This window comes from Cyphomyrmex costatus, unplaced genomic scaffold (genome assembly GCF_001594065.2).
Source record: "Cyphomyrmex costatus isolate MS0001 unplaced genomic scaffold, Ccosl1.0 scaffold398, whole genome shotgun sequence".
NCBI lineage: Eukaryota > Metazoa > Arthropoda > Insecta > Hymenoptera > Formicidae > Cyphomyrmex > Cyphomyrmex costatus.
Window position 1 is genome coordinate 825,376 of NW_017278185.1, and position 14,068 is coordinate 839,443.

The 14,068-nt window shown below is 32.3% G+C and overlaps 1 protein-coding gene across 1 annotated transcript in view; it reads left to right on the top strand.

Annotated features, from left to right (window-relative positions):
* The window catches only part of Nrx-1 (neurexin 1), a 246,604-nt gene that overhangs the window by 133,837 nt on the left and 98,699 nt on the right, over positions 1 to 14,068 (top strand). Inside the window, exon 6 of the mRNA XM_018543777.1 lies at positions 10,291 to 10,317. Within this exon, the coding sequence (XP_018399279.1) occupies positions 10,291 to 10,317 (27 nt within the window). The remainder of the gene's footprint in view (positions 1 to 10,290; positions 10,318 to 14,068) is intronic.

A 14,068-nucleotide genomic window follows, 5' to 3' on the forward strand; every position in this document is an offset into this window, starting at 1 on the left:
CGTGAACTGTGCGGAATGACATGAGTTTATCAGTTTATCGCCGCGAAATATTGGCATCCCTTGTCGAATGTAACACATACTGTACGGATCGGCCGCGATAATTAAAGTAAGCCAATATTTGTTCTGAAATCTGTTAATTTTGTAACAATGGGTTGTTAATTAAAGATATTGTTTCATTTGCTCGCATATCTCATTTTTAACACGAACAACGTTGAAGCTTTAGTAAGTATCGTTAATCCTTCATTATTCGCATGGGGTACCCAATGATAACCCCCAGCTTATAAATTCATAATTATTTCATATATTATAAATATAGGAATGCAGTTTATATACATTATTATATTTAGCGTAAATTATTTCACATTTAAAAAATGTTTGTATATTTACCTTTATCTGAAAGAGATATGTATAGAATATTATCAATATTTATTTAATTTTTTGTAGATGTTTAAGTATTTCTTTCTATTTTGTGAACTACTCGCTTAATTTTTATGGAACTAGGACGACGAGGTAATTTGATAATGCTTTATTTTAATCTAAGATACAAAATAAAAAATTCAAAATGATGAATCCAACATATAGATAGCATTTCAAAAAATTCGGATTATCATAAAATTTGATTTTAGAGAATTTTTAATTGCATAGCAACATTACACAAGTTTCCAGTTTATTTGAAGCTCATCAGCGCTACGCAAACAGTAGGAGATTTCAAACTGACTTTTAAACTGTAATTATGAGCCCTGTGTGACACTAGATCCTCCTTCATTGGAGGGTACTACTCTTTTGAAATTCGACATTTTCATCAACATTTAAATTTAGTAGTATCAAGAGAGAAATTCTTAAAATCAAATTTCACGATAATCAGATTATTTTGTTTTTTAATTTAAATTTTAGATTTTGTGAAGATATTATATATTATCGAATTCAGTGACCCCAAAAACTTCGAAAATTAGAACTTCTTTAAGTTTTTTTATTAAAAAATTCGCGTTTATCCAGGGAGTTAATTGTAAATCATCAATAATGAAAATTGAAATACAATATTGAGACATCACAGAAATACCTTGCGCGATAATTATGTTAATAAAATAATACGAGTAATATGTAGAATTAAATACATCGTATAGGGAGGGCAAAATGGAAAGCGAGGGCAAAGCAGAAAATATCATGTATCTATCAAATATCCGAGGGACCTTACAAATCGTTATCTTACGAGATAAGATAGCGATTCGTAACATACTTAAGGTCCCGACCGCGGCACGTTCAGATATTGGAATAGGTATTTAATCAAATGTGCTGCCATATATTTTCCGCTTTACCCTCCCTTCCCCTATAATAGTGTCAACTTGGTATTTGAAAATTTGAAGAGCTTGAATATATGAGTGGAATAAAATTAAAGAGGAATAAAGACAGTTTTAAACTAATCGATGTTGGTAAAAACGATTATTACAGATGTAGACGCTTCATTATACTCGTTATATAGAGAAACTCGAACAATGGAAATAGCAACATACAGCTGAATGCATTTAAGTAGTATGTGAAAGTTTATATTTGTCTGTTTTCTATTCTATTTATTTTCTTCTTTCTGGCTATTTGCAAAGTATCTTTCGTTAACAGAAAGCACGATTGATTAGAAATTCTCGCGTATCTTCATTTTTTAACACAATTATGTTTTTCAAAGTGACCACATTAGGTACATAGTTTCTACCCAAAGTAAATAGAATTGGAAATTTATACGTTTTCCATGTAAAAATAAATATATACATATAAAACAGAGAGTTTAACAAAGTTAATATTTATATATTTTAAAGTTTAAATGAAACTTTTTCTATTTAATCTGAATTATTTTTTTTTCAAACATGTCTACTTATTGATTTGATCATTTTGGTTCGAAATCATAAATCTTTCATTTTGATAAACAATGTGTATAATATATATGTATATACATTCTTAAACCGATTTTGAAACTATAAAATCTTTACAATGTCCTGTACAATATTTTTTATTTGTTCATAATTCAATGGGCTGCTTTTATGTTTCTATAAAAAAGAAATTGACCCAAAATTGGTCGAAAAATTTATAATTCGTAGGAAACACGCTTCAATGACGAACACGTAGAATTTTCTAGACTTACCTGTTTCTGACCGACCGTTCGTTATCTCATATCAAAATCGGAATGCGCCACTCCGCACTATATGTACCTACAGTTACAATTTAAGGGCTGCGGATGTGCAGCGCATCGAGAATTAGGTCGAGAATGGTGTATAGCACGACTCTAATGTCCGCCGCTGCTTTGGATAATTTTCCTGAGCACACGCTGTTCGTTTGAGTCACTTCCGCAGCTGTGTAAACGAGGAATCGATTCCCCGAACATGTGCCGCCGAAGGACATCGTCCTCTGCGCTGCGGTTAAACCAGGGAAATATTTACCCAGCATTGTAATACGAAGATTTCCCCGGGTTTTTCCTGAGCAAATTTATATTTTTAGTATAATTCCAATATTGTTATAAACCGTTGATTTAAACATTCTGTAATAATGACACTTCTCCGTCAGGCATCTCAAGATGAATTCAAAAACTGATAAAGTACAGCTCATGTTTTTTTTTTCATCCTTGACTATGGCAAACTTGTTTGCACAGAATTTATAAAGAGTCCGTTGATTCTATCGTTCCGATTTTAATCATTGAATAATATTAACGAATTAATCAATACGAGCAATCACGAATATGTATGGCGTTTATATCGCGGTCAAACGTATATTATTTATTATCGCGCTCCAGTTATCTCTACTTACGTGATGAGTGGCGATATCTCTCCACCTGGTGTTTCAATATGCGTCGCACACGCATATATGCGATATATGCGACTGTTCCCATCGCGTTACAAAGCGCATGTTTGCGACATATCTCGGACGCAACTCAAAGCGTCAAGTAATTGTGCACGTTTTCAATAGCGGAAGATAAATGCTAAATTGCGAACAGAACGGGTGTATCGGCTGTATATGATTATTTCCCGCGTTTGTTTTATGATGTACATTTATGGTAGCACGCGTGAGGTGGTTTTGTGTTGTAAAAAAAAAAAGAAGCATTCGATCGTGTTTATTGGGTAAAACATGCACGATGCGTTTCTTCGATATTATACTTCGTGAAAAGTACTGACCCGGTGAGTATTTATATATCTAGTCTGGAATTAATAATAAAAGTAGACCGCACAGTGAAAACCACTGAATTATTATAGTTATTATATATGTAAAATATTGAATTTCTAATACCATTTTCTCATAGCATATATCAAGAACGTTCGAATAATCGACTAAACGGGGAAAAATATAGAGTAGATACAATGGAATCCGGTATCATAAAAATGATGGAAAAAAAAATAGAAACAAATACACATATATATTTCTTTTTTTATTGTAAGAAAGAATTAAAAAAATTTCTTATAAAAAATGATTAAACTTTTAGATGTTACTAAACTAACTAAACTCCTACGCATGAGCACCTTTAGTGGCACGAAGGATATCGAGCCGGTATTCCACTGCATGCTAAATGCGCTGCAGCATGTCGTTAGTTATGATGCCAATGGCAGCCGCAATTTGGTTGCATATAAGGTATTCACGTTTGACACCTTAGTGAAGAGAATTATATGTCCTTGATATACAGCCAGAAGAAGAAATCTAATGGAATGATATCAGGGGAATATAAATTTGAGCGCATGACTTCAAATAAAAAATTTTTTTCGAATTGTATATTTACATTAGATTTTTAAGATAGTATTAAGACCTTGGAGGTTCATCATACACCTTTAATATTTGTATATGCGATTGTTGTGCTTGTCGCATTATTTCAAAATCAAAATTATACATATTTGCTACTTGAACAACTTTAGTAGCTCTTTAGTACTTTTAAATGCAAAAGATATATATTTTTCTGTCAAAATGTATCTCTTGAAAAAAATCGATATTTTATAGTTTGAAAAAATGATTGTTCTTCTTATGGTCTTTTTATTAAGAATTAGCTACAAATTTTATTTTAAAAATTCGCTAATTTTAAAATAGACAGAATAATCACTACATTTTGCAGTCATACGAAAAGAAAAATACGTTTATATATTTACTACAATAATAATAATTATTATTATTGTAAAATAAATAATACGGACTGTATAATACACATCTTTTATAAAAATTTTCAAAATTTAAATACTCTTTCAACTAAAATCGCTGTGTTTAAAGAAACATTTACATCGCGTTTTTAGTAGAGGCCAAGCTTTGTGGACAAAAGTGGAAAGTAGAAAAAAAATATGCACATTTAGTGAGATTAGTTGTTGCTCCAAACATTCTTGCAACGCTTTTCAACCCTTTTATTTTACGAGCGGTGTGACTACACTTTCCGGGTGTATTCAAAGAGGGCTTTCTCGTTCACTCTTGAACGTTGTCCTTCGACCAGTTACTATCACGATACGTGTAAATGCCGTCGACAGAAAGGAGGAAGGAAGGGAAAGAGAGTAGGAAAAGAGATTGGGTGTCTAGACACCCCTACTCTTCAGTTAGACTTGAGCCCTCGGGGTGCGAGTTGCGAGGATCGACTTGCAGTGCGGATTGCCTATTACGTTCTTCCCGCGAGCGTTTACACCCACCATATGTTACACACACGAACACTATTATCTCGCCAATGGTTTAATTGTGTGGTTACCATGGGCGTTTTGCCGATGTATCTATACGTATATGTAATAGATGGATACAAGTGTTTTTTATCTTCTGTCGAAATTTTATCGAATATTTCATTTGTTTTCTACTTTCTGTAAAATTTCTATTGAATATTTTATTTGTTCCTTTTACTTTATATACAGATTTTATTAAATGCTCTCTTATTAAATATTGTAGCTTATCGTAAGAAAAAAGTAAAAAGAATAAAAACAAAGTTTATTCATACGATCCAAAGATTAAAATTCACAATGAGTTCGAAATAAATTTAAAAATAATGGAAGAAAGGAATTATTTGCAACATTTCTCAATTTTTAAATTCTATTGATAATATAAAACTCTCTTAATACATATTTTTAGTGTTTTTAAAAACGTTTACCTTTTTCAAGAGAAAGAGAGAGAGAGAGAGAGAGAGAAACTTTCTCTTCTCTCAAATATAAAATACAGGAAATTCTCTGTTGCAGAGCAGAATAGTTAATTTTAGATCCACGTTCGTTCAGTAAACAACTGAAACTTTCCAATACTTAATGTATAAACGTTTGTTGTGAGAGAATACGAAGCAAACATTATTTACATTTAATTCTGTATTCAATTAATTTATACGTAGTTATCTTTTTGTTGCGTACTTCGCTATCAGCTTCATTTGTTAATGGAAAAAAAGAAACGTAGTTTACGCGAATATAAACTTTTGTTTTTCATAGTAAAAAGTTATACATGTAGAAAAAACTATGTCTTAATATATCACGAATTCGAATTACGCTACGGAATCGAGATAGTTGTCTATTTTTTATACTCGCTCAAGAATGTCACGAATTCGAAAATGCAGAGGAACTGAAATTCAGCTGATGTTCGGATGACACGCACGAGTACACTTAACGCACGTCACTTCGTGGTAACGTTCATTAATATCGACCAACATGAATATTCTGATGATATATTCCGCATGCGAACTTCTGAGATTTCAATCGATTACGTCATTTATGAAAGCTATAAATTAAGCTCTTAAATGCATTAAATGCAATCGTCGGGCAACTTCGAAATAAGTGTTATCAACTAATCACGTATAGAGGTTTCATTTAGTTTAAAATAATGTATCGTTATAAAAAAATTATGTAATGGATTGCAAAAGAAAAAATAATAGCAAAAATTCAATAAGACAGTAAATTTAGGAGTTCAATGTATTTTATTAATAATTTCTATTAGTCGCTAATAGATACAAATATAATATATAAATATATTTATATTATCACACATTACTTATTTGCAACAATTTTATTTGCATGTAGATTAATCTTTAGAGGCCAGAAAAGGAGGATTTATTTTATATATTTTTTTAGTCCTTGTCTTAAAATATGACACTGTTTTAGTGCTATTAAAACGATTTCCCGTCCTATAGAGGTCAATTAAAAAATCAATGAAAACGCGTATATAACGTGTAAAACGTAATATATTTAGAGATAGATTAATTATAATTAAATGTGAACCATACTTGTATTTCATAGATTAAGAGTATATCCTTCAATGTATTTGCAAGTAGAAAATGGAAAACAAAATCTAGTCTGGCATCTAGCACTAGGGATGCTTTAGAATGAACAGGAAAAATGCTCGTAGTCGATTCGGAGATCCTCAAAGGGCGAAGCCTGCCACGATCGCGCGTGCTCTACCCGAGAGATTCCACCGATCTCTGACAGAAAGATTTAACACCGTATCACCTCGGAGCGTATATCCATTCACTGCGCTCGGTGCATACCTATGAGGGCAACTCGTTCCGTCGTTCGCTCGTCGCGTTCCTCCTCGCAACGAATTCTTCCCGCTTTTACGCGCGCGAGCGAGCACGGAGTGACGGAGGTGGGTCGCGTCCTCATCCTTCGTGTGTCACTAGATCAGGTGTCCCTTAAGCACGAGTACTTTCATCTCTCGTTGCCACACCCTCGCTTCTTCGTGACGACAAGTGCATCGACCGGAAGGCTGAACCCTCGTATTCGTAGATAAACAAGGGAATACGCGGGGATTACGTGATTTTATTTCATGCCGTGTGGAATTTACCTAAAATTCAACAGACTTTCACGATTTAAAATTTTCTCTGATGTTTATGCGTTTTATCTTACATGTGTTTATTACAATGTATACAATATATGAGTATTAATACACTACATAAATAAAATTTATTATTAATACTTGTATGATGTTACAAAAAAGACGATTTTCTTGAAATACCTAAAAATCTAGCTAGATACAGATCTGAAAATCATTTTGTTGAATAACCAAAATAATTTAGTAGAACGCTCAAGCCACTAAGATATCAAAACTTTTTGCAGTATTACTTATCAAGTTTGAGATTTCTACTTAATTATTTTGATCCAACAAAATGATTTGCAAATTATTGTATCATTTTTTAATATTTCAGCGAAATCATTTTTCTATGTAAAAATTAAAAATGTGTTATAAATAGTGATCTACTTGACATTTTTTTCTAAGGAAAAGTTTTTAAACTATCCGAAAAAGTTACGATTATAAAAGACATTGGGCCTTTTCAAAACATACTCTGCAAATTAAAGTTAAATTAAAAACTTTTGTGCCAAGACGTATATCTTTGACTGAGAAAAAAAAAAAATAAAGTAGCAAATTCTTTTGAAACGAAACTTTCCTGCTACTTTTTTCCGCTAGTACGCGACGCGAACGAAGAGATTCGGGGTCGTATATACCCTGCTATAAATCAAGATTTCAATTCGTCGCCTGCCGGATCGAACTTATGTGCATCGATAGCGTCTCGCTTCTCTTGTCACGCTTGGCTTTCACGACGTGGAGACTTCGGGAATTTACTATCGAAGTATGCCATCTACGATACGTTTGTTGTCAGGATCGATTCCTGCTGAAGGAAGAAACAGAGAGTGCTCGTGTAATAATGTCCGTTGAATGCAAGAAAATTTGCGTGGAAAGATTAAATGCGTACGTGTGCATGCAAAGGGATAAGGAGCATGATAAAATGAATTGTTCGAAAAGTTCGAGAAAAAACAAAGAATTTTTCTCGGAAATTATACGATAAGCAACACGCAGATTGCACACATTGAGAACATATTATTCGTAATAATATGTACTATTTCTTTCGGATCGTGGTTTAATTGCATTAAACGTTTAAAAGAGATCTTTATTTTCTAAACTACAATGCGTGAGGTTAGTCTATATAGACAAACGCCGTGTGATGTTCTAAATCAGAGCTGCGAGAAATGAATATGATTCGTTAGTCTCCGACGTTTGTAAAATATCCGGGGAGAGATCATCGAGAATTACGGCGGAATAGAAGGATCTGCGATCCTTCATTTGCGGAATGTTTGAAGTACGCGATCTAAAGCCGCGGCATTAAATCATTCTCATGAATGAGAAAGATTTGCAACGCATTCGAGCGGTTTCCCGGGGAACGTTTAATTCGTTACGTATGATTCAGTTGAACAAACATTAGCTTATCCGAAAGAGAATCCGGAGGAATACCGGAGCTTTTCTTTGATATGCTGCAAAGTAGTCCTTAAATTCACGACCTTCGGTGAAAATCCCGTGGAAATGTCGATAGTTGCATAATGACAATTTTATGTAAAACAGAAATCACTTTTGTTCTTGTAACATTTGGAATTAAAAATATCGTTACAGTGGTCGCAATGCTGTACTCGATAGATGAATCATTTTTAATTAATGCATTATGATTGTTCGTAATTGAACTATCGTATAAATTGAAAATAAATTGACAACTCTATACATTAAAAGTAAAATTTATACTTTGAGATCTTTCGTATTTTATTTCGACATATACTATATTCTGACATAAATTATAAAATATTTCATAAAATATTGACTTTTTGTTATTTTTTCGTAAAGCCCATGCAACTCTGTAACTCGTCTAGATACAGAGCGTTAAGCTTCATGGGACAAAGCTTATCGAGCTCGTAATCCCTTTGTTCCCTATTTTTACTCGACAGTGTACTTGAGCGTATAGGAAATCTCATCGAATATTACTCGCTTAAGCCTGAAGGCGATCTAAATCGGAAGCCAATTAGGCAGATAACTGATCAAAGGCAAACAATGAGCGTATCGACCAATTGCTTGCCAAGATATTAACATAATGCCGAATCAGGAGCCATTCATACGTAGGGCTGGCTATAAGCCTCTAAAAGCTGTGTTTGCTTTATCGTAACAATACAATCCTTAAATTATCTATAATGTATGCATTAAATTTGATATCTGTTATATCGATTGTGCACGGAATTTTATCCGAAATAAAAATTGCATTTCACACATATTTTTACACACATATTTTTGCATAAGTGATATATGACATATTGTGCTTGTCATCTGTTTCGATAACCTGTTTTTACAATCTATTATTTTAACTTTTGCAACAAATATTACAATCGACATTATGATGCAACAGTGTAACAATGAATAGAATATACTTGCATTAATTGTGCAGAAAGTTATATGAATCATATTTATTTGTTAAATATGTAAGAAGTACGAATTCAACAAAAATACAATTTAATAAAGATGAAATAGTTATAACTGTATATATATATATATATATCATAAAAACGTTATATAGGTTTATAACCACAATGTATCGGTTTAACATGCACAACGATCAAAGAAAAAGTATACAACGATTGCTTGATAAATTCGTGTGAATGTGATGTATAATCGCCACAAGAAGAGACATGTATACATGTGCGTTTTTCGTGATTATTTCATAGCGCGCTAAAGCAAGAGCTCGTCACCGGCTTTCTCGTCCCGGCCGTTGCCCTTCTGTCAGTCGTTTAATCGCCTCATGATCAAAGGGACTCCTTAATAAGGCCCACACAACCGCAGGTTCGCAAACCGCTCATTTAGAAAGCAAATGCCCTTTGTCGTACACGCGCGTTCGAAACATTATCAATAGCGGGAAATTTTTACGGATCTCGAAGTTCTCTGTAAAATCGCTCATTTAAAAGCGATTAAAAATTTTATCTCCATCATAAATCTGCAAAAAGGACGAACAAAAATAAGATGAAATAAAAACGAAAGGGAATATTTTTCGAGCTATTTATCTTTCATGAAAGCTATTTATCTTTTGAAATAAGCGAAATAAGAGAGAATTTTGGAGCTTTGCTTGGACAGTGATCTTACAGACTGATACTACCTTATTACCATTTGAAAGATGGTAAGATGATTAAGTTTCTAATGAACTTGTGCAAAAAAAAATTCAAATTCCGAACTTGACTCGTACCGCCAAGCGAAGCTTATGCATCAAATTGCAAGCCTTCTCCGCGAAAAGAGATAAAAATCGGTAAAGTTTCTACAAATATACGTAAAATACGTTTTTGCGTTTTTCTCGAGCGACGCGCCGCGTAGCTATTCTCGCATCAAAAAAGTTCTTATGATAATCCCAAGGAAAAGTTTCGCTCGACGTCGAATAGCTCGCGAGCTTTCGCGGCGATCAAGCTTCGAAAGCTTTCGTACGTCGGGCAACTTTCGGATTTCAATTGTCGGCGCCGCTCGGAAACGCATAAAATGTATACTGTGTATAACTCTATACTGATTGCACATTTATGCTTTCTGTTTCAGATCTCTTCAATAACCAGCTTTTGCAGGGTGAGTGTATGATTTTTATTCTACCGCATATTGTATATACGTGGCGCTTTGATGCACTCGATCAATTGCACTGAAAGGAGTGCAAATATTATCGCAAAAAAATTGTGCATAAAAGAATATTACGGTCGTTCCAGTTGAATTTACATTATTTAGTTGATTAATCACGATTCTTCTCTGTGTACTTTTTTTTTTAATGAAAAGCTTTGTTTTACACTCAATAATTGATATTACTTTTATATTTTATATCAAACGACAAATTAATTTTATTTTAATTCGATTCGGTGATTATAATTTCTATATTTTATCTACTATAATATATACATCGATATTATATAAAGATAATTATAGAAAGTACAAGATTATTTTGAAACATGTCTGTGGAAAATCTGTTCAATGATGAATATTTAGATTATTATTTTTTATTTTAAATTGATTAATGTTAGGCTCTCTTTATCTTTATTAATTTGGTTTTTACTACTATCTTTATTCCTACCAAAGCATCTTGAACGCAACAGAGGGCGTGAAGTTGCTTGCATCTCAGAGAAATGTCGAGACATTTTTAACAAGAGCTCAGTCATCCATCCGTTTAGGTCCTCCGGCCACGTTCTTTTATTGCTCTACTCATGTCCTACCGAGACACGCGGGTGATCTCGAGATCTCCATTCAAGTCTCGTCCTCTCGCCTACGTGAGCGTCGTTGTCTCGCACGCTGTGCTTCCGGGCGGAAAGGATCCTGTGTGTGAATTTTTTATTGAAAGTATTTTCACAGGAATGGCATACAGAAATAAGTTGACAAATGTTCCCACATTATTTATCCTAGCTCAATGCCACTAAACTATAAAATGCGCGAAGGACTTTTAGTTTATAAATGATGTTATACTGTGTGTGTGAGAAGAAATTTCTACATTTTTTTCTGACTGAAAAAAATGATTAATAAATGATAGATTTTTAATGAAACTAACCGCAAAACATATTACAGTATTATTCGTTATAACTACAATGTTCCGTATATAATATTTCTTGAAATTGAGATAATGCGGATTATTAAGAGAGAAAGAAATAATTTTGTAAAAGGAAATTTTATATAGAATAAAATATTTAAAAATAATAGAAATTTTTTACATAAATTTTCATTTTTGTTTCACAATTAATAATGTATAAATATAATATAATTGAAAAGAGAAAGGGCGGTAAAGAGAAAAATGTATGTATATTATAATAGCAGGAAGTCGCCTATATCGCACCCCCTAAATAAAATTGTAACAAAAGTACTGAAGAGATTAGAATTATTTCTGTACTTACAACATTAAACTTTGGTTCATTGGCAATAAAACAAAACGATACTTTTGTGAAAATAAACATTGAATTATTGTTTAAATTAGATTTAGAAAAAAGTAGCTTTCGGTACGATTGGAGACCGGGTCGTTAAATTGTACCACCTGATTCCTAAAGCGTACTTCTAACCTAGCAAACAAGCTGACGTTGCTTTAATGTCATTTTGACATTAAAATAACATCTTTAACATCAAAATAACGGTAAACAACGTCGGTATGTTTACTGGAAAAATAAATAAAAATAAATTTTAAAACTCATTTATTAATCAATTTATTTTTCATTTCAAACTGAGTATACACATTTAACTAGATATAATAAAAACTTTTCTATTATGAAAACAGAAATTAGACTCTCTGTTTTTTAACTCATTAAAAAAAACAAAGTAAAAAAGCAATACTTAAATTGATACCGGTACACAATACCGGTTTTTGTATCGGTACAATATAAAAACCTGCAAAACGATTTACCCAATTCCCTCTATTTTTACAAATTTGTCAATAACTTACAAATATTTTGCTAATTTGATGCTATACTCGGAAAGAGTTTAAATATCAATTATAACCTTGAAGGACACTATAAATTCAATTATCCACCTTAAATAACATCTTAGATAAATTGTACCAAAACTTAGATCAGACACCGAACAAAATCAATTTTGAATGTCACTGGTAAACAGAAGACTCAAAGACAAAACAAAAATGATAGTTCTTAACCCCTATTACTAGCATCACATCAGTGTCATTATTATTAAAAAAAAAAATGTTTTGTTTAGAAAATACAATGGAGATACGATTTAACCGTCGGTACGACTTAGCTAAGTCCACCCTATATTGTATATAAAAAAAGATTTTTTGTAACTTTAATAAATTAATCTGATTTAGGAAAGTACCTATCTACATATTTTATACTGTAAAATTAAACGATTAAAAATAGTTTTCCACATTTTATATTTTTGTAATACGAATGTTTTAATTGTTCCTGTAAGAGATAAATTACTTTATATACTGGTATTATGAACAGAATAACATTTCAATAAACGATGAATTTTCCATCACCTGTCTGTCTCAAAGAAATATACCGACGATTTCGACGAGACGGGCGGAAAAAGTTGCAGCTGATGCATCTCGCCTGCACTTGACTGCTTTCAAGCGAGGAGTCGGAAAAAGATTCTGAAATGCAAATGGGCGCGAAACCGATCGATTGCATAATTTACGGTGCAGTTCGCGAGCTGAAAATACTGACGTTATCACGAATTTCTTGTCACGTAAACGTAAATTACTTCTTTTACTTATCGCTGACAATTTCCCATTAGCTAAATGCGAGTATTTCCACACACTTCATACGTTTTTTTTTTTTTTTTTTTTTTAATGAAACATCATTGTGGTAAAAATTAGCGATCTCTCTAAAATTGTGGAAACTGCGACGTAACATGAAATAACTTTTGCAATTTTCGAAAAATAATTTGACTTTACAATCAAGTCGCTATCACAAATAGTTTTTACTTTGATGTTCATCTTTGGGATATGTGAAATATTATACGTTAAGTAGAATCAATCCGATAAGTTACAAAAACTATCCTCTTTCTTGAAATTATATCTCATGTCAGATTGTAACACGACGCTATCGTTCTAGAAAGTAAGAATAAATCATTCATAATGTAAAGAGCAAGGAGATCTCGCATTGATACTGCCTTTTTCTTCCCTGGCGAGTATGCGCGTAGAAGTTTTCACATTTCCCGTCTTTTCACCTTGATGTTTGAGTTTGAACCGTTCTTAAGACTTTCGCAATGCTCCAGTAAATTCGATGATGACGTTTCTCCGGTTTTCCCTGGTTTTCCACGAATCTTTTTCCTTGTTTTTCACTCATTCCGCAGGCCGCCTTTCAGGGTGTCGGGTATAATTTACGATCTCGTTAAAAACGTAGAAATCATTTATTTTCGTACGACGTAATGTAGAAAAACGATCGGTGAAGCGAACGAAACCAATAGTGGAACGGAATCATTTTGCAGCTTCCATTTTTAACATCGTACAACGTTGCTATTTGTTATGTGACAAAAAAAACATTGTGTTTTTAAATAACAGTTAGATAAGCATTGTTAAAAATATTATATTGGATTATTTAATATTTACAATCTCAATATTTTAATAAAAGAATATGTATATATAATTATAAAAATACACACACACATTACTTGATCTCTAATTTTATAATCTTAATACAAGAATTTCAACAATTATATAATTTCTCTTTACTTAAATTTGATTAAATTTTTGAAATATGTTTACTTCTAATATCTCTAATTTTTAAAACATTTTTAAGACTAAAATTTTGGAATTTTAGTACTTATATATAAAAGAAGTAAAATTTAATAATTACTTTTTTTACACGTTATTTTATTTACAATGTGATTTGCGATA